Here is a 21,951-nt window from a genome sequence, read left to right as displayed (position 1 = left end):
CCACATTCTTTACTGCTAATGCTCAAAGGGACATCCTAAGAAGAGTTAACCTCTTGGGAAGAATTTCCAGTAGGCTGGCCCAACTGTTATTCTATTTCTCACCTTTTGGAAATGCGTCTAACTTGAATATTTGAAAGCAACTGAGCAGAAAGCACACCACATATACCCAAAGGCGCTCATGGCTGTTTCTGCGGCTTAAAGTGGATGTGTATGAAAGAAAGTTATAGCAGACTTCACTGAGTCTGAGCTGAAAGCTGTGGATACCATTTTGTTTTTGTTTTCTGAGGAAAGAAACCATGGTACTTTATTAAGCCCATTAAAGGCACACATGGAAGACTGAGATATTGAAAGTTGAGATTCTCCATGGAGGGTAGATGGCCATTCACACCGAGGGGAGATCTGACGGTGCAGTGTGGTGGCAGGTGTGCACGCGCACCTTCTGTGTGGTGCCCTCCAGAAGCCAGCGGATGTGCCCCGACACTGCCCGGTGAAGTTTGGACCCGGGAGGGGAAAAGCTGATGTATTCTCTGCAAGGCCAGAAACTTGATCAGCTTCTCGTCCAGCATATTTATCTCGATTTCTATTAACCAAAAAGAAAGATTTAAAAAGCAGCTGAGGAGGTAATGGAATATGGAAGTAGGTGAAGGTCATAGAGCGAATGGTTCAGCATTTTAAAAATCCAGCCAAGTCCTTTTTCTCAAACACCACAAACTACAAAGTGGTATAAGGATCTGGAGCTGCGTATCTCATTAGCTATTTGCAGTGAGAAACATGCCCCAATGCAGCCTCTGCACATGCCTCCTGCAGTTGAGTTGGGTAGCTGGACTGTAGGTAAAGTGGTCCTAGAAAGGAGGGCAAGATAAACTACTTGCTTCTGTGTGGGGGAGGGCCTGAATGTCTAATATCGGGGCTTGGATTTCTACCCACCCTCTGTTCACAGAGATCAAGATCTGCCCTGGTTCTCCTTGACTTTGGAGGGAGACTCCTCCTGGTTTTGTTCTGCAAGCCCAGGTGATCTGTCTAAAGTGATTTTCTTCTCATTGGTTATCTTGGACCTACTCTCTCCCTCCATCTTTGTTTGTGTACATGCATAAGGCAGACAAAGGCGAAGGGACTTTTATTTTCCTACCCCACTCCCCTACCCATCTCCCCAGCCCTGAGATCAGGCATCCCTTCTGTCCCTTTTAAAAATGAGCTGAATGCTGCATAGGAACAGCATTTTCACCACAGCAGCTGGTGGTAGAGCAGCAGCTCGCTCACTCACCTCCATTGACATCCATAAATGCTCGAAGTGAGTTGGTGAGGTCCACCATGGCAGTAGAGTTGGCTGGGAAAGAGGGTACGGTTAAAGCGCTTCCTATGGATAACGTGCCGGGGCTGACCTTGCCATCTGGGGACGGAGCAGGAAGACTGTTACTTACGTCGCCTGAGGGAAACCCACCGGTCCAATCCCCCACTGCTGAGACAGGTCTGGATTTCGGACCCAAGGTGATGTTCCCTTCTTGATTCTCACCCCATAGGCTCTGGAACTCCTAGAGCTAAAAACGTGTGGTGAGGAAGGGGAGATGGAACGACAATGCACCCGGGCACGCAGGAGTCTCCAGAGCACTGAGAACCAGTGACATTCACTGCTCTGGGGAACGAGGTGAGGTATCTTCATTCTCTGGGCCATGACTACTTCCCTGCTGCCTCTACTCATTCACATAAGTGGTGCCTGCCCCTATAATTCCTGCCCACTGAAGTTTGACTCACAGGGTGCAAAATCTTTCCAGGTTGGTATTAAAAAAGAAACAAAGGAAAAAAGCCTGAGAAGAGGGACCATCTTAAGACCAGGGGCCTCTCATGCAGAGAAGTCACAGTCACCTGGTTACCAAGACTCCCAGCTGACTAGTGAGGAGAGCTTCAGTTCACACAGGAGACCACAGGGGATTCTAGCATCTGACCCAGTTCAGATGCCCGGGTCAGCAACCACAAGGTCCTGAGTGCTGACTGGAGATAGCTGAGAAGCAGGTCCACACTAGGACAAGTATGGACATAAGGGATTGCCTTTTGGAATGTGGCCCAACGGCAAGCTTTTGGATCAGAACCACCTCTCTGGGCATCTGACTCTGCAGCTACTCTGGAGGCAGTGCTGCTTTCTACCCTTCTTTCGCAGACATGGAAATGCCCTGGCTCTGTGAATCTGAATCAAGTGTGGATCTATCTATTCTCTGGTGTGGCTCATGAAAACAGTGAAGCCATCACCCAGAACCTCAGGCTGACTGGTGGTTCCAGAGCACATGCTGTCTTCTCTAGGGCGATGGAACAGGTAGAAGACTAGGCCTAGAAGATGTGGAGGGTAGAGTCGGGAGACCCAAGCTGTAGTTTCAATCCTGCCACTGACTTGGTAGATCACCTTAACGAAATTATGTAAGCTTTCAGAGCCTAAGCAGTCATACCTATAAAATGGGGACAAGTTAACATGTGCTTTCTCTTCTATTGCAGAAATGGGGAGAAGGCAAAAAATACAGAGGATCAAAGTCCTCTGAAATATTCAGATATAAGTGTGGTTTTTTTTTTGTTTGAAGCTTAAGTCTTTTTTGCCAAAAATACAGAATTACTTTGAATCACCCTTGGGCTGGGCAGCACTTACCTGATGATGGCGCTGGTGAGCAGAATCGTTGGTTGGCTCCTGTGGCCAAGATACCGTCTCCTGCTGCTTGGGGGGGAGTGAGCACCCGGGTGGCATTTGGGGGTGAGCCCAGTGGCCTTGAATCTGTCAACGGAGGTCCTATCTGTGATTGGACAGTCTTTCTTTGCAAAGTGCTGGTGTTCTCGATGCTGGCACAAGAGCTGGGAATGGAAGGGGGCAGGCTTGGGACAGGAACCAAATTCCTCTGGGGGCAAGAGCTGGGGCCAGTGGCATTCTCTGTCTTCACAATGATGCCGACGGTGTGGTTCTGAAGCCCCCCAGCTGCTGGTGGCGTGAGGGGCCGGGGCCAGCCTTGCCGGTGTGAGAGGCCCGGTAGGGGGGTGTTGGCGCCTGGAAGTCGCCGGGGGTCCGTGGAATCAGTGGGGCTGCTGTAGAGGTGTGGGCCATTGACTTTCACCTCTGTGTTCACTGGCCCGTTGGCAGTCCCACAGGGGGCTTTCTTGGATTTTTCCGCACAAGAACTGCAGCTGATGTCCTCTAGGGCTGGGAGTTGGTGGGGTGGAGAGCAGCTCAGGGAATTCTGGGTGCTAATCCCTGAGGGGCAGGACAAGGGATAGTGGGAAGGAGTAGGTGCCTTGTCAGCTGTTTGCAGGGAGGTGGTGATTGAGCTGTCAGTCACAATAACAGGCTTAATATCAGCCTTCTCTGTCTGTTCAGAGTCCCAATGCGAAGGCATCTGCTTAGCAGATAAATGTTTCAATATGCTGCACTGGAGCGCAACAACACTACAGAGCCACTGCAATGGAAGGAGAGGAGAGGAGAGGAGGGTAAGAGGCCTGGGAGGCGCTGGTCCTTCCTGCCACAGTAGCCAGGGCTACAGCAGAGTTGATAAACACTGTTTCCAAGGTCCCATCGTGAATGCCCAAAGAGGGTGTGCTTGACTCTTGACAGGATTCTACTTCCATTCCCAAGCAAGACTCGTTGGTACACTCAGCAGACAATGCCCTGGTTAGCAGAGCTTGGGATTCTCATTCTGGCTCTGTCCCTACGGCTCACCTTGTGACCAATATTTAGCAAGTACCCTAAGCACCTGCTGTGTGTCCAGCGCTATCACCTAGTCTTTCTATGGGTCTACCAAGCAGTTTCTATAAGACACTTTTGCCTGTCTCACAGAGCATTGGGGAACTGATGGAGAGAAGGCAGACTAGTTGACTCTGTAGTTCTCTTACTTGCCTCAGGATCTGATCCAGAGGTTCTCCCTGAAATATTCAACTATTGGAGGGTGAAGGTGGGGGCAGGTGGGGTTGCAGAAGGCGGGACAGGAATGACAGCTATTTCCAATAGCTGCAGTGAGATAATAGAAGATTAGATTTGGAATCCCAGCCCTGTCTTCACTCACCTCTTGCTGCTCTGCCTGGGTGGCTAAGTGCTCAGAGTTCAAAAGGTGCATCTGTGATTCCTCAGGGATCCCATTGCAGATCAGCTCCCCATCCCGAATGGCCGCGGGTGCAATGAGTGGGGGTGGAAACTGGTACTGAGATTTTATAGCATCGGGAACCTGTTTAGGATAGACAGAAGGTGGAAGGAGAGGCAGATAGTGCCAACATTTCCAGTTGATTCTACTCTAGCCACGGTCTTCTGTCCGTGGTGCTGATGCCCAAAGGACCATCATTCATTCTGGGGACAAGGAGACTCAGGAGGCTTCAACTCCTCTGTGCCACCATCTCTTTGACTCTTGACACATATACACAGTAGCCTAAGAAGGCACAGAACTGGAAACAGCAGGCACACACCCCACTTTTCTTCATTAAGTTCTAAGGCCTAAAGAATCCAGAAACCACTGCATACTACCTTTTGCTTTGGCCTGAAAAATGGAAGACTAACACTGAACAGGGCTTTAGAGTGGTACCCTAGGCTCTTATTACTTAGGGTCAAGTTTGGGAGGTGAATGAGACAATATCTGAGAGACAAAAAGTTAAATGAGGTCACATTCATGACAGAAATGCTCAGCATGAGGCCTGGCTCATGATAAGCACTCACTCGATGTCAGTTTTCTTCAACCATTCATTCGTGATTCATGAAACAACTGAAGACCTCTTTGTTGCACAAAGACAGAAGACACACTCTGAAACACACCATGTAAAAATGAAAGAGCCACACAAGCAAAGAATCATTCATACATTCGACCAACATTTATTGACCACCTCTTGAGTCTGGGCACTGTGCCAAGTCCTAGAGATCCAAAGATGAAAAAATTTAAACCCTGCCCTCAAGGAGCTCACAGTCTAGTAGGGGAGATAAACAGAGAAACATTACAATACAATGTAATGGATCCTAGAATAAAGGCATGTCTAAGGAGCTATAAAAAAACACCACAGATAAGAGTGCTTCTTTCTAGCTAGGGGACAGGAGCCTGGGATTAGGAGAGATTTTACAGGAAGGCAGTATTTGAGCCGAGACTTAGAAGTTGAGAAGAATCTTCCAGGGAGACCAAGGGAAAATAGAGTAGGAGAGTAGCACATAAGGCAGAGATATGAAAGCACCTGGTAGATTTGGAAAATATTTGGAGAACCAACAGATTTGGTGACCAAATCCTTAGGGAGGATAAGAGAAGAAGAGCTGAAAATGGTTCCCAGAATTTTGGCTTGAGGGATTGGGTAGAGATCACTGTCATTTGCTGAAACAGGAAATACAAGAGGAAGAGCAGATTTGGAGGCAGAAGACTTTTGGTCTCGGGCAGGTTGAGACTGAGGTGTTTGTGGGATGGGCAGGCAGATATGCATCTGGATATAAGGAGAAAGGCAAGGAATATGGAATTAAGAGTCATCACCATTAACAGTGGTGGCTGGTACCATGAGCTTATCTGGTTCCATGAAAACTGGGAGGGGAGAAATGGAGTGGCAGGCTAATCTAAGTTTGCCCCCTAGGGAAGAGTGAAGGGGTAACGGGAAGAGGAATCCCCAAGAAACATGTAAAGTTCTTAGCTTATTTTGCCTGCACTGCTATACGTCAAAGACAAAGGTCAACATTCCAAGACAAAACTGGAGCAGTTCTCTACTACTGTCTTGTGGTACCACAGTCCTCATTTCACTTTCAAATTGTCCAAGTACAAAATGCTTTTCAGGTGACTCGTGCCTTTGGATTTTTCTCAATAACAAGAAAACATTTAAAAATGAGAGGGAGCATCATAAAATGACAGGATTTTATCAAGGCTTTCTGGCCTGTTCACTTCAGCAGACAGGCTCTCTTCCAAATCTACAGGGTGAATTACACAGTCTAGATATCTTTTAGATCTGCTTAACTAAGGAATGAGGCACATCACCTCTAATATACCCTAACCTCAACTGAAAACACCTTAATCTTGGAAAATTGGTGTTTCCATTGAAGTATAAATATTTACACAGTTAAGAGTCTGTGACCCAATTTTCAAACAGTTAACATCTTGCTGGCGCTAACACCCACTGGAAGTGATGGGAGTGGTGTGATTTTAAAGTGTGGTTGCCACCAAGTGGCCATATTTGAGAATTGCTAGTTTCTACTGGCACATAAGGTAGTTTGTGGGATTATTTCAAAAGAGAAAAATCCAGTTTATATATAGGTATACAGTGTTGGGCTAAGTTAAATAAATGAGGGGATTGAATGGTTTATAAGAAATAGCCTCCATACCACCAAATTATTTTCAATAAGGAAAATTTTTCTGTCAATCTTTGTGGACACACTAGCAACTGTCAAGTACATTACAAATGTTAGGTATTACTATAGCAATACCACAATTTGGAGTATTGGTGATATATTAACAGCAGCCTAGGAAAATAGATTTAATTCTTTTTTAGACATTTTCCCCTTAAGTTCCTCAGCTGAGACAGTTTCTTACTTTCCACATTGCCCTTTGCTTAATTACTGCCACTTTCCCCTCACCAGACAGCTCTGGGAAAGGGGCCATCTAACAGGAACAGAGGCATGAGTGCCAGGTGAGGGGGGCAGTAATAGCAGAGCACATCTAAATTTGGTAAGAGGGTCTAAAAGGCATTTATTCTCAGAAAAACTAGAGACCTGAAGTTTGAAGCCTTCCTTTAGGGTTTGGCCTTCATAATCCTTACCACCTACCTCTAAGTATTAAAACACAGTCATATTCATTACTTGCTGAGACACCCAGGACCCTGTCATTTCCATGAAGGCAATCAGAGAAGACCATCCAGTCGGCGCTAGGTTGTGACTCACCTTCAAGCTTCTTCTTTTGACCGACTGGAGCACACGGCGGTTAGGAGGGTGCTTCTTGTGGATTCGGTTCAAGAAGTCCACTTTGACAACGTGCTGTGAAATGGTGTCCTGGAAGCGGTCAAACACCTGGCACCGATTACTCAGTGTCATATTCTTCTGGTTCAGCTAGGGACAAAGTAGATACACTCCTGTGGTGAACCTCAAAAGGCATCCCCTTACCAAATGGTTAAATGGACCAAATGGGTTCCTTCTGTCAGGAGTTGGTATGTCAACACTCCTGTCAGAGGGCTGAGAATATGCATAAGACTTTCTCCCCCAGCCCTTGCCCAGTTCAGCAAGGGAAACCTGTTATGTTCCTACTTCCTAGAGAGGCTTGAGGGGGACAGGAAATAGGGAATTAGTCAAAATGTACCCTTCCAAATTCAGCCTCTGACAGTCTCCTGTCCAACTCAGACCACCCTTTGTCAGAGTACCCCAACAGCACAGGTTTCCGAAGAGATGTAGGCCGTGGTCCTAAAGAGATCTAGACTCCATTCCTAGCAAGAGACGCTCCCACAGGAAGTAGGACTGTTTCCTATATAGGAGTCTGGCTGGCAGCTGAAATCAGCACCAGAATCCTGTGTGTCCTGCCCCATTCCTCCTCTACGGTACTAGGGAACATTAGTAAATCCATCTAGGTATCACAGTCTTGTTCTATAAGAGGCAGAAAACCTTGGACTGCTTTCAGAGGCCAAATGGAGAAAGAAAAGTTTGCAGAGCAGCATACAGAAACGATGCCACATTTTCTCTTCTATATCTGGTCACTACTTTAATTCGAAAGAAAATATCTGTGACAGCTGCCTAATTAGTGAATGAGGAAAACCCCATGAGTAGCTAATAAAATATTACCCAATTAATAATTTCTCATTTGCTGGAAAAGTGCTCTTTAAGATTAGTATTTGGGCAGACTGCTCAGGGTTCTTTTTTCTGGTTTAGCAGAAGGCAAAATGACATACTCACATTGAGCCTCAGAGAAAAGGCTCCTCCTAGATAAACTTTTCTGAGCAGCATTAGTCAAATCAGGAGGGCAAAGCAACTCTTTTTTCCATGTGTACAACTCTATCTGTAATTGAGGTTCTCTCAGTATGAGGTGGGGAGCACACTGTCATACTGAGGCCCAAGACTCATTCCATGGTTATCACCATTTGACAGACGATGTTTTAAGCAATAACCTTTTTAATTTGGAAAGGCTACTCTTATGAGGGAGCTGCTCCCCCTGAAGCCCTCTCCCATTCAATCTTGTGAGTGACTATTCTAAGTGCCTATAAGGAAATATCTTAAACCTCCTTTGGAGACAGTAAACTATAGTTTTGTTTCTAACCCTGGGAAACAGTCTGAAAAATGTACCAAAGACTCCTGGGAGACAATGCCCTCATACCATTCATTAAATAAGTTATTATTCAATACCTATTATGCGTCATGACAAGGTGGTTGTAAATAAGTCAAGTAAGAGAAGGCGAAGAACCTTATTTGGTGCTAGGACAGATTATGTGTTCAGTAAATGGCTGACTGTCTGAAAACCATTATATTCATGTCAATTCTCTGAAGTTACTGGGCAGTTAATTGCTAGTGCTAATTCCTGATACACAAGAATAAAATATTTTAGAATTTTCTTAGTTTGTCCCCTCTAAAAATAAAAGGCAGGAAAATATGGAAGCAACTACCATGAGAGCATTTATTTCCATAAGGTTGGATCTAATACACCCCCATTTAGGGCTGTAACATCAACTGCTTAATTCACTGTGGAAGAAATTATTCACAAACAACCAAGTGTTAGAGGGTTAAGTCTGCCTGTACAGCTAAAGCAAGGCATTGTAAGAAAAAGCAAAATGCACAGGTGAGGCATGTCGAAATAACTATAATTGAGTAGGATGGTCTGCAGAAACGCACATCTGAGAGATTATAGTGAACTCGGGTATAAAGCTGACCTTATTATGCTTTCTACTGAATCAGTCCATGCCCCAGCTGTCCCTGTAGAGAACTGAAGGGACACTGCTGTGCTTACCACCACATGTTCGATGTGATTTGGACACATCCATCTGCCCAGGGGCATGGCAGTGAGTGGTGGCTCGAGGCAGTCCATGTGGAACAGAAGGGGGCAATAGTCACACTGGATGAGAGGGGCCACGCGGCAACTCCTGCAAAAAAGAGATGTAAGCCATTACTGTGCCAAGATGGGAGACTTCAAACCAACTCTGCACTGTGGAACAGCCTCTCTCCCTTAATCCTAACCTTTTATCACATCTTCCTCCAGTGATTCAGTTACATTCACGATTAGGAAGATGGATGAAGTTGGGGCCACCACCAGGCTCTCCATTATTCTGTCTTCTAAGAGGACTGTGTCTTGTAAGGAAGGGACTGTTTACTTGGAGTATAGCTAAAGTGGCTGTTAGAGTATGAATGATCAATGCTCAGTTCCCACTGGAGAAAGACAGCCAACTCTACTGATCTTTCTACTCCTTAAAAGAAAGCAACTACCTCATTTAAAAAAAATCACTAGCAACCTTTCTGGTATTCTACTACAGCAAGAAATTTTTCTTCAGTATGAAGCATTCAGAAAAAGTGACAACTAAAGAAAGTTGCACTAGGAAAATGATTTTGCAATGTATTCATGCAAGCATAGTTCAAGAGAGGGAGCTTAAGCAAATGAGAATTACTATTTGTCACTATGATATATTCCTTGAGTCCTCAAGATGCACTGGAGCCACAGTTTGGGCCTGACTCAGTTCTCCTGCTCTACTCTCTAGGTTCTCTATAGCTTTTGCTGTGGAACATTTCTTTTTCATAACTTTTTCCCCTTCTAACACATCCAAGCAACAAGTCCATCTTCAGTAATTGAAGCATCTGGTTTCTGTCACTGAGGAGATCCTATTTGAAGGAAATCAATGTTCCAGGGACACTACAACTGGGGCAAACTAGAGACTTTTGGAAGTCTCCAGTGTGATGCATACTAGCTACCACAGATAACTATACTATTTTAACCTAAAAATTATCTGCTGTTTCAAAGGACTTATGTCTGTGCTGGCCAGAGTTCTTCCTGCTACTTAGTCTTAATATCTCATGCTTCGGTTTCTATACAACTCCTCTCATTCTAGCCTCTGTACATAGTTTACAGTACTTTAGTACCATGATTCTTCAGGGATCATTAAGACATTCAAGGTTCTGGTCAATTAGTCACTCAGTCTCTGCTCTCATACCACCAGAATAGGGGTTATCCACATTTAACATATATGGTTTAGAAGAGGTGACAAAAGAAAGAAAAAAACATCATTTGCTGAATATGAGGAAGAGCCCCTTAATACATAAGTACCTATTACACGTGAAGCAGACTTTGACTGGTAAGGGAACGAGGCCATTGTGATCTAACTCATGCTGTGTCTTCTTAACGTTTTTCCCCGTGGTTTCCTCCTTTCTTCTCCTTTTGCTAGAACCTAGAAGAGAAATTGATTGATGGTAGTAAACCTTCTCTGGGTACAGAGTTCCTACCCTGGGATATGGAAACAATATTAAGTGAAAGGAAAAGATCTCAGTACAAGCATGTGCTATGGCCTAGATATGGATCTCTTTCTGAAGCCCATAGGGATGATTTCAAGTGAGAAAAAGAATTAGAAGGGAGACTAAGATATAAGTCAGAACAACCATGATCAGAAGTCACTTGTTCTGTGAAGAAACACATCTAAATGTTTTGCAAACATAAAGTGGTCAGAAGCCTAAGGTAGATACTGGCATCTAAGGAATATAAATGTCAAATGGTCAAAAAGCCTATTCTGTGGGAGTGGCTTAGAAAAAGACTACAGGTTCACTGCATTTTAATAGAAAGCATAAAAGCTAATTCTGTATGCATCCTACAGACCAGTAGGTTTCTTAAGCCTGCCAATTTCACTTTCTCTGGAAGAAAATAAGATCTGGAAGCTTCATGGTATCAAGTAGAAGCCATGACTTGATTAAAAAAAAAAAAAAAAAAGAATGGTAATTTGGTAATCTCTATAAAAACTATAAATACGTAGTTTTGACCTAGCAATTTTAATATCAGAAATTTATCCTAAAGATATACACTCACATGTATACAATGATGCATTTACGAAATTATGCTGAAGCACTATCTATAGAAACAAAAGATTACGAACAACTCATATGTTAACAGGAAATTAAACATTAACAGGAAATTAAATTATGGCACATCTATATAATGGATCATTATGCAACTATTAAGAAAAATGGAAGAATGTCTATACTAATATGGAAAGATCACTAGAGCATATTGTGAAGTGAAAAAAGTAAGATGTAGAACAGTATATCAAGTACACTATTGAAGGGGGAAATAACGAGCATATATCTGTATTTGTATATATATGCACAAAGAAATTCTAGAAGGAGATACATGAGAATCAAACAGTGGTTATCTGTGAGGGGTAGAAAGGTGGAAACTAGACAAATAGACAGGGGTGGGAAAGAAATTTTTATTATAAGATTTAATATTTTTTGATATTTGAACCTTGTGAATGTATTACCTATTTTGTAAAAAAAAAAAAAAAAAAGTGATACTGGGAATGGCGGAAAATAGAAAATTAAATAAGCACTATAAAAGCTAAAACCTTCAAAGATCTCTCCAGGAAGAACTAAGAACAACAACCTGGGACGGTGGCTACACGGACAGTGACCCTATAGGCAGCATGTCCTTTGGCTGGACAATAATCCTTTGGGGAGGTCAGGGTAGGGGAGGGGATAAGATGGTTTGGCTAACCTGGTAGTGCAGTGGTACAAGTCAGTTCATTGGGCAACTGAAATTGGGTAGGGTTCCGCTCCATGGCGGCAGCAATCAGCAGCTCAAAGGGCCGCCTTAGCTGGGGCTGCACATAGTCTGGCTCTGCCGCCACTGGCTCCTCGTCCACGTCAATGATGTCCTCATCGATGTCATTCTGCTCAGAGGTGGGGGTTTCTGTGCTGGCGTTGGATGTGGGCGTGCCAGGCCGGCTGGCTCTCCTCTCCAGGATCCGGGCATGGGCAATGGCCTTGAGTTCAGTTTTGCTAGCTGATCTGTCCAACAAGTCAGTGTCACTGCTGGGGGATGTAGTCCGTTTGCCGGATTTGTCTACCAGTCCATTGACATGGCCCAGCTCCTTTTTCTGCTCTCGCTTCTGTGCAAATGAACAGGTGGGCCCATCACATAAAGTACCACAAAATAGAAAGAGATGGATGCTACAAAGTCCTGCTAGACGACTAACCAAAATTATGAAAGTCTCTAACATATCCAGACTCATCCACCAAGAGACTTGGAACAGAGACCTGTTAAAGTTGACAAAACTACATCTGAACTAAACTGGCAAAACTATTGCAGCAGGGACTCACCAAAAATCACGGAAAGTTAGAAACAATTATACAAATCACACATCATTTACTCTCATTATATAATACACAGTAGAAGGGTAAAGGGATAAAAAATTAACACAATTAGCAAGAATAAACTTAGTGAAACTGAGAACAGTGAGAATAATATAGTGAGAACCAAGATTACTGTAGTTTGCCTTGGAGCATCCTGACCTTCTGAATGGTTTTATTTTGCTCAAAATAAAGTCTGCAAAATCAAAGGTATTAAGTAAAATAGGCAAGCAGAGCTCCCTGTCCAGGGAGATTGGGTGCCGGCCCGGAAGGTAACCGCACTACAAGGTAAAAGGTAGTGGAGGATAGCAACTCAGCAATCATGGTGTCCAAGAGCGGTGACTTTAAATGTTTCAGGTTTAACTAGAACTCTGAAAGTGACACTTCTTTGAATAGGATGGTGGGAAAATGAAAAAAGATTAAGTGTACTCAGTAGGACTGGATGACTGACAATACATTTTCCTCTAGGACTCCAAACAGAATGGTCAAATGAAAGTTTAACACTGGTCTCTAGTCAGGAGACCTGTGATCCTAGTTCTGCCACTGATTCCCTGTGATTTTGTGTAACTCAAGCTAGTGGACAGGGATTTTTCTCATCTGTAAACTAGGACTAGTAAAACTTTTCTTCTCTCAGGGATATGGTGAAGATAAATAGGGTCACATATATGAAAGGCATGGCTCTGAGTTGGGAGAAGATCTAGCCTCTACTAAGAATAGGACCTGAACATCAGAAGTTGATGAGGCTCGGAGGGTGTATCATTTCAATCCACTTCAGTGTAAGTATAGGAGGCCAAAGCGGAGAAGAGGTGGTGGTGGTGGTGTGGAAAAGGCAGATTTGGCTCTGTCTGGTAGGCAAATCTGAGAGCATGTCAGAGTGGCATTTCAGAAAAACCACACTGTGTTACAAAAAGGCATACTATAACCCCCACAGCAAGTAGCTCTGTGTCTAGAAAATTGGTGAAGATGTAATACAGCTTTAGAGTGAGACAGAATTTCATTTACATCTTGGCTCTGTCAATTCCTTTGAGTCCTTGGGAAAGTTATTCTGCATTTATGAGCCTCAGCTTCTTCCTTTCTAAAATGGAGATACAACCATCAGCACCCATAGATGGTTATATGGATTAAATACCATATGTAAAATACCTGGCATATGATGGGCACTAAAATAATGTTTCTCTTCTCCATCTTCTTTTCCTGGCTTTCCCTCAGCCATTTCTAATCCTTTCACATCCATTCTTTTGAGTGACAAGTTTCTGAAAGGCTTCCTGGCTGACAGGTGCCTCTAGCTGGTCCTGTTCTAATCTGATACACAGGAAGAGATCTTGGAATGTGAACAGGCTGGAGGACAGCTTGTTTTGCGGACTTTAGGAGAAATTAAACTACAGTTGCGATTAGGTGGTTGGCTTGGCCTTGGCTTGCTTTTTAATAGGAACCCTTGTACATACACTGAAAAATAATGTCTGCCTAACTATTTACCTTCTTCTTAAAGGCTGAAAACTATTACACACATAAACCACAATCTCTGAATCATCTCATCCTGTTTCTGCAACCAAGGAAGTCATCATTCATTGTGACATCATGTTCAGGCACAGGAAAATAGAAGTGATGTCACAACAAAGGAAAGTTGCTTGATGTATAATTAGTGTAGGGGGATGGTTACAATTCGCAGAAAAACTGTAATCTACAGCCTATAATCTGAGGATTGGTTCTTTCATAATCTGGGTGGAAACACACCTACTTCCTTTTTTGATAAGGAAGAATTTAGTTTTTACACCCCACAGAAACTCTCAAAGTAGAAAACAATGTTCTCAAAGCCAGTATCAAATTATCAAAGCTGAGGGAAGGGGAGCTAGAGATATCAGGCAGCCTGGGGTACAAGTGGGTTCAAAGTCTTTCCCCCCATACATCTGGCCATATATTTTGGATACCAGCAACATATTTGCCTCAGGGTGAGGGAAATCCTTTTTCCATCAAGCTGGAGAAGCAACCTTCTTTTTCTTCAGTTACTTTTAGCCATGGATATAGCTGCCATATTCAGGCCACTTATCAGGAGGTCTACAAGGAGATTAGACTACTCCTGTCACTAGTGAATGAACATGGCTCAGCAAATTAACACATCTCTTCTGCCCATTTCAGCAGCCCATGTTTGGATTTTAGGCCCTACTGGATTCCAAACAGTCACCATGGGGAAAATGAGGGTGATTCCAGGGCTGGAAGAGACAAGAAGGGATGAAAATACCTTCAGGGCCAGGCCATCTTAGCTCCAGAATTTCAGTGCTCTATACTCAGCATTCTCAGCAAAGCTTTCAGAAAATTACCTTTCGACGAACAGTGCACCGGTGACACATCCACTCCCCAGGAGGCAACATCTCTTCACTCAGTGGAGGGTTACTGTGGAGAAAAGACAAGGGCATTACTAAGTTAACTAACCTTTTGAAGCAGCAGGAAAAAGCCTAGCTAGGTCTGACACAAAGCTGCATGTCCCTCAATTCCTACTTTGGCTAGTCCTGAAGTATTGTTAGGGCTCTCTCATCATTAAAAATGCTTACTTGGCATCATATACAATAACCTAAAAGTGTGAGCATCCCTTCTCACATCTTAGAAACAGAAGCCAAATCCAGAGCTGTTAACACTGAGCTTACAGGGAAAGATATAAAGAACAAATTTGGAGCCCTGAGAGACATTCCCAAACTCTGCGCCATGCTAATAAAAGCACTGATAGGTCCTCTACACTTGTTCAGTCTGTTGGTGTAAATTCAAGTTCCTGAACTGCTATTCAAGGCTTTCTATAACACAGCCTCTGTCAGGTGCCCTTCCCTCTAGTCAAACTGAAGGCTTGCTGTTTTTTCCTTTAGAACATTCTTCCCCTAGAAAGCCATGCCTGTCAAATTCCTATTCGTCCTGTAAGGCCTGCTTCAATCAGACTATGGTAGATTAAAGATGATTGCAAATTCTTTGCTACTCCTTCCATTTAGAGGCAGTCCATTTCTTTTCTGTTGTCTTGAGCTTGTCTTGTGACTGGTTTTTACCAACAGAATGTAGCCGAGGGGTGACAATGTTGTAACTTCCATGGTTGGGTCTTAGGAGACTGCAGATTCCATTTTTACATGCTTGGAATGTTCCATCTCAGAGCCCTGCTGTCATGCTGTGAGAGGCCACACAGAGGAGACTTAGACACTTCAAGTAACAGCTTCTGCCAATAGCCAGCACTACTGCTATGTGACTGAACCATTTTGGACCAGGCCAGCTCAGTTGAGCTTCCAAATGACTGCAGTTCCATACAACAACATGTTGAACAGAAAAATCACCAAGCTGAGCCCAGTCCACCCTCAGACTTGCGAGAGATAATAATTAGTGTCTGTTTTAAGCCATGATATTTTGGGGTAGTTTGTTACTCAACAATAGATAACTGAGCACAGCTCTTCCTGAATACTCAGACATCCTAGATCCCTGGCTGCATGGTTTAGTTCTCTTTTGGCACTTTTCATGCTTTCCCTTGTATGACAATTCTTTCTTTTATTAGAGGGATCAATACGAGGATAAAATCTCTTTCTTCTTTGTATCTTTATAAAAAAGAGGTCGTGCACACAGTAGTCACTCAGTAAGTCAATACTGAATCAAAATCAGAGCTGTGTAGGCCTGGCCTTACTCTAATTTTGATTCAGTATTGACTTACTGGGTGACTACCGTGTGCGCAACCTCTTTTTTAAAAATCAATGATTTTCCAGATCACTGATTTCCATTAAAGTTATACCAGGAGCCATATGAGACTCTATTAAATCCTTAGGAGGTTCACATTTATAATGTCTATACAGCAGTTGTTCTCAAAGTGTGGGCTTAAGACCAGCAGCATTAGCAACATCTGGAAACTTACTATAAGTGCAAATTCTGAGACTTCAACTCCAGGACTACTGAATCAAAAATTTTTGGGGGGTAGGGCTCAGCAACTGTATTCAGCAAACTCTCCAGGTGATTCTGTTCAACGCCAAAGTTTGAAAACCAGTGTTATACAGAATAAAGCTACACTTACGCTTAAGAAATTCCCACATGTGGTTCCTGGAGTCACCTACTAGGAATAGTAAGGAGGAAATTTTTCTTCAAAAAATATGGAAAAAATACTAAAAAAATACTCGAGGGCTGAATATATAAAGATTCTCCATTAAGTCCCAGGGCTTAAAGCTATGCTGCTTTGCCATTTCTAAAACAGCACTTGGTTGGCAAATTTTCCTAGCTCCTACTTTGCCATGCTTCCCAGGAGCCCTGAGCATGCACGTCAGGATAACCGACCAAGCCCTCACAAGTCATTGCTTCCTTTTCTTTCCCATTGCCTTGGTGGAATCCCAGGAGGATCCTTATCAGGAAGCAGAAAACTGGAGGCACACACTGGCCTGTGGAGAGAGGTCTTCAAGCCCTGGAGGACCATAGGTGAATGTCACCTGCAAAGTCTACCCTTGTTTTCTCCAATATAATTCTGCAAAGACCACAACCATATTGATGAAATGCATGCACATAATTTGTAAAGGCCTAGAGACTCTGCTCTGCTTCAGCAGCTGTCATATTAAAATTAACCCTGAAAAGGCTGTCATTTCTGATTCTGTTTTTCATCATTTCTTTTTATCTGCCCACTGGCTTTGTACCAAGATACCCTAAACCAAACATGTAAAGCAGAGAAGGGTGAGGCAAGGTGGTACAGGCTTAGATCTTTTATCGAGATGTGAATGGCTACTCTTCATATTTTCCCCAATCTATTCCCAATCCTGTTGGCAAAGGGATTTATTTAAAACACAATTCTGTATATATCATCCTCCTAATTAAAACACCCTTCGATATCATCCCATCTATTACAGTATAATGTTCAAGCTCTTTAGTACTGTAGGTAGGATGACCCCTATGGCCAGAACTCTACCTCTTCTTCCAGCTTCATAAGTCTGGTGGTTCCCTACACAGTCCATACTGTTTCTCAACTCTGTCTCTGCTTTTTCTAGAGCCACTACCCACAACCACAAAAACTGAGCCTTTCTGCACTCCTTCACCTGGTGTATTCCTTAAGACTTCTCTATTCCCTATAGCACTTCTGTGCCACACTGTATGAACTGAAACGTATGCACCCAAATCCCCTTCTCCATGCCTCACTTATCTTTGTACCTCCACAGTATATAAGGCCTGGCACACAGCAGGTACTCGATAAAGTGTTAAAGAACTGGGGAACACTAAAAGAATGGGCTTCTAGGAGGTGAATATAACCCTTTCAAAGTCATGAGGCAAAGCAATACAACTGGGCAGGCATTTGATTGGTGGCTAATTCACACATAAAATTATTCATGTTTTCTAAGTCACAAAACAATAAGACACCAAAGTCCATACTTGCAAACCTGAACTTCATACACAACTACCCCACTCTACTCATTTAAATTTCCTTTAAACAATTTGATTTCTTGTTTCTCTTTAACACTAGGAAAAAATGCTTAAAATTTGTATTAAGAGGCTCTCAAAAGTAGCTCCTGGTTGGTTTCTAAAGGATCACTTTAGATACTAACTTTAAGAACACATGTTTTTCAGAATTCTAGATTATGGCCACGGGCTCCTTATATCTGCCCCAAAGTATAGGAGGAGGGCTGTATGTTTTTAGAGTAGTGTTGGGAAGTGTAAGTATGTCTCCAGGATGAACACAGAACATTTAAGAGTAAGGCCTTGTTGGGATTTTGCTGCTTTCTTAAAGACAGAACACGCATCTTGAAATAAGTGTGAAAATGTGGTATCTTGAGAGAAGGCAGTAATATCTAAGATGGGATGGAAAGGGAAGGAAGGTCTATGTTCCTAGAAAATGGTCATCACAGGCAGAGCTGGAACAGAGGAATCACCCATCAAAAAGCTTTGTCATGAGCTATTTCCTCTTTGCTCCTAGCAATTCCTTTTTAGCTATTTAGAAGGCAGTTTTTCAATTTAAAAGGAGAAAGATTCACGTAATGCCTCCAGGAAAGACAGACTCTGATTGGATAACAAGCTAAGAAAGTAGCTCTTGCTTGGAAAGGCTGTTTTACCAACAGAAAAGTTTTGTTCCATATCAAATACTGCCAACAGGGAAAGGATTCCAGGGAGAAAGATTTTACAGTCTCAGGGGCTCCTGTACACATCCTGAGGACTTCTCCACCTAAGCTGCCCATCTTAAAGCTCCTTCCCACGAAAAAATGGTGTATCCAAAAGTTTAGTGTGCGACTTTGAAATAATTACAGGCATACCTTGGAGATATTGTGAGTTTAGTTCCAGGTCACCACAGTAAAATAAATATCACAATAAAGTGAGTCACATGAATTTTTTGGTTTCCCAGTGTATATCAAAATTATGTTTACCCTATACTGTAGTCTATCAAGTGTGTGAGAGCATTGTCTAAAAAAAGTACATACCTTAATTAAAAAACACTTTATTGTTAAAAAATGCTAACCATCATCTGAGCCTTGAGCGAGTTGTAATCTTTTTGCTGCTGGAGGGCCTTACCTTCAATGTGTAAAAACTACAGTATCTGTGAAGTGCAATACGACAAGATATGCCTGTACACGCATGCCAGTCTTTAAAATCATGATATGCTTGTCAAGAAAAACAATACTCTGTCCTAGCTCCCTCTCGTCCCTATATACCAATGAAGACAGGGTGCTGAGGGCCATTCTCTACAAAAGGAAATCATTAAAAGTTAAAAGTCAAGTAGTGCTGAAATTACTCTATCAGAGTTTCCGCTGTTCAGTAGTGAAAACCATGAAAACACAATGAGCCAGTGTTGCTTGTAAAGACATCAATATGCTTCCTAATCACTAAAGCTTAGAAATAGCAGTGATAATCTCATCTTACATCTAGATAGTGTATTACAGTTCACAAGTATTTTCACAGATGCTCTTATTTGATTTTCAGACCATGCTCTGAGAATTAATTCTTATTCCCATTGTACAGGTGAGAAAACTGATTTATCTAAAGCCATGGAGCAGTAAGTAGCAGAATTAGAACCCACATCAGTTTCCTTTCAAATCTTGAGCCCAAGCTGTTTTCAAGAACCTTTGGTAGTTCTCTTACTTCTGAGGAACACAGTGGAATATCCATCTGGATGTCTTCCTCAACCTCGAGGTGGGACATTTCCTTCTACATCAGTCAATATTTACTGAGTTCCCACTGTTTACTAACCAGTGCCACACAAAGTAAACAAGTTACGATCTACTCCATCAAGAAACACAGCCTCTGTGGAGAAAGGACCATAATCATTTATTCACTCAAGCATTTATTGGACACTCTTTTTTTATGTTAGGCAACATGCTAAATGGTGAAATTTCAGACATGGCTCTTGCTCTCAGGGATCACAGGCTAGAGACAATGTGGAAAGGACAGTTGGCAATGAGACCACATACAATCAACTACAAACTGATTCTTGCCATACAGATCTAAATAAGACTCAGTTGCTCATGGATGCCAAACTCAGTAAACAGCACCAGAAGCTTGGTCATTAGGTGCCAGGTGACCTTTGCCTTTTCCCTGCTCTTTCCATAATCACAGCTATTCAGCAAATGATAATTCAGCCAGTGATCTTTTAAAGATGGTGAAGTTAACAAGTTTTAGAAGCAGGTATTACTTCTGCATTTTGAAAAATTACCTCATAATAGAACTTTCTGGGAGTGGGGCATTTTCCTGGGAATAGATGTTTAAGTACATTTCATGCACGATGGTATTTGAACCTTTAGATTCCTTCTGAAACCGTCCAAGTCCTGGGAAGGAAGGTGAGTCCTCGAATAGTTATCTTTGGTATGTGAGCTGGTTTGCCTTGGAAAACTGGTAGCTCTTTAGCCAACAGGCCAAGGGCCTCTATTTTCCAGCTTCAAAAGAATATGGCTCAAGTGCTTCAAGACAGGCACTCTTCTCCACAGCAGAGTAGAGAGTGCCCTGTGAGGATAGAGATCCTGGAGAATATCTTCCCATCTTCACTGCTGTGGATGTTTCCTTCCAGATCATTTGTTAAGAAGCTTTGGTCTGCAATTCCTGGCCAGAAAGTGCCTGTTCACTGCTTTCCAACTTGCTATTTATTTTAACCACTACCTGATCTTAAAGACATTGTTAGCTATAAAATAGTTCATAACAATAGAGCTCTAAATATTCAGAGATTGTACAATTGAAGGATTTGCATCTCAGAGTTTGGTGTGGCTCTGTGAGGCCTGAGAGGACCTATAAACTGTTAAAAGGAACATCTGTACACAAACCAGTTAGAAAGCTGGTCAAGGACATTAATTTTTCAATATTAAAACTTCTAAAGCCAACTTCTGTAGGGCTCTAGCATCTACAATTCCATAAACAAATCCAAATGACTTGTCTCTGTTGCTGATGAGGATGTCTATGTAGGTCTATTCTGGGAGTCATCAAAGAGAAAACCACAAAACAGCTAACTGTAATGCCTATACTGACAGACCTCTCCGTGTCAAATATTAAAAGCCCAGAGCAGGATGATGCCAGCTCACAGCCAAAGGACAGAGTTCACTTTTAATTTAGAATGCCTCTTTCATTCACTAATGAGGCTGCAGCTCACTACTGCAAGTGGAAGACGTTGGTAGTTGTCATAGTTCTTGGCTCTCTAATTAAGGGGATCTATTTCAAGTCATATATACCAGTATGGCTGACCTGAGTCTAACTTCACTCATTTCCCTTGCCTATTAATACTTGTGAATCTGCAAGACATTAACATTTACTTCAGATTTAGCCCCACCAGTGGGACCTGTTGCTCCATAGTTCTGTGTTAATTATCTAACCAGCACAAGCAGTTTTTCAATATGGAACTGGAAGGGAGAAGGGGGAGGGGAACAAAAGAACAAAGGGGAGAGGAGAGAGATGGAGGGAAAGAGGAAGATAGGGAAGCAGAAAGACTGTGTTTTATTTCAAAGACCTATTTTTTTGCATCACAACATGCAGATAAAAATGGTGTTGGACTCTAGACTTGTTCTTTAAAATGTTAAGTTAAATGTATAGCATGCAATTGTCCATCTGGCTAAGTGACAATGACATTTTCAAACTTGAGCCAAAGGCAGCCAGAGAGACATGAAAATATCATTTAACCAAGTTAGAAGCTCTGGTCTATGTCTTAGGACAAAAGGAAGCAAGGAGATAAAAAATATTTAAGAAAGAACGCTCTCTGTTTTTTCTTCCTGGGCCGACAAAATATTCTATTTAATACAAACACTTAACAGGAACACTGTGCAAATAGCATATCTGTACACAGTATACCAACAGTCTTCTACTCGGGTTCTCTTCTAAAAGAGGTCAGTCGCATGAACTGGTTCCTGTCAGAACCCATCATTCTCTAACAATCAGAAGTTTTCTAGCTATATATGGCCATTTTAGTTGAAATAAAATATCAGACTAAGAAATATCTCAGTGGCTCCCCACCACCATCTGTATATCCCTTCCCTTCTTTTCGTGGTGGTGGGGTGTTCAGCAAGCAAACAATAGCACTGAGCAGTTTTGATTTTTAATTTCACAGTTCATGGGTCTCATCCATCCATCTGAGGTCCACTACCAGATAAAAATCCTGCAATTATATTTAATAGCACTATGTAAGATTTTTTGCAAAAGACAATACATACTCAGAACAGATCTATTCCCTCAGACTGGTCCTGCTGCCCTTGGCTAGCTCAGGAAATGTGTTGGTACTAGCC

General features: G+C 42.6%; 1 protein-coding gene across 3 annotated transcripts in view; it reads right to left on the bottom strand.

Annotated features, from left to right (window-relative positions):
* The window catches only part of PHF12 (PHD finger protein 12), a 38,055-nt gene that overhangs the window by 3,809 nt on the left and 12,295 nt on the right, over positions 1–21,951 (bottom strand). For 2 of the 3 annotated variants that reach the window (XR_895865.2, XM_011359936.2), the window contains exons 3-11: positions 14,590–14,662; positions 11,637–12,030; positions 10,203–10,323; positions 8,898–9,030; positions 6,854–7,018; positions 4,032–4,190; positions 2,633–3,428; positions 1,265–1,390; positions 437–580 (exon numbers count right to left, since the gene is read on the bottom strand). Coding sequence is in view for 2 of the 3 variants with exons in the window: in XM_011359936.2 (XP_011358238.1) it covers positions 437–580; positions 1,265–1,390; positions 2,633–3,428; positions 4,032–4,190; positions 6,854–7,018; positions 8,898–9,030; positions 10,203–10,323; positions 11,637–12,030; positions 14,590–14,662 (2,111 nt within the window). In the remaining variant the exon portion in view is untranslated. The remainder of the gene's footprint in view (positions 1–436; positions 581–1,264; positions 1,391–2,632; positions 3,429–4,031; positions 4,191–6,853; positions 7,019–8,897; positions 9,031–10,202; positions 10,324–11,636; positions 12,031–14,589; positions 14,663–21,951) is intronic. The other variant, XM_011359937.2, reaches the window with a different exon arrangement.

The sequence above is a fragment of the Pteropus vampyrus genome, unplaced genomic scaffold, assembly GCF_000151845.1.
Source record: "Pteropus vampyrus isolate Shadow unplaced genomic scaffold, Pvam_2.0 Scaffold50, whole genome shotgun sequence".
NCBI lineage: Eukaryota > Metazoa > Chordata > Mammalia > Chiroptera > Pteropodidae > Pteropus > Pteropus vampyrus.
This window is presented reverse-complemented; position numbering and strand designations above follow the sequence as displayed.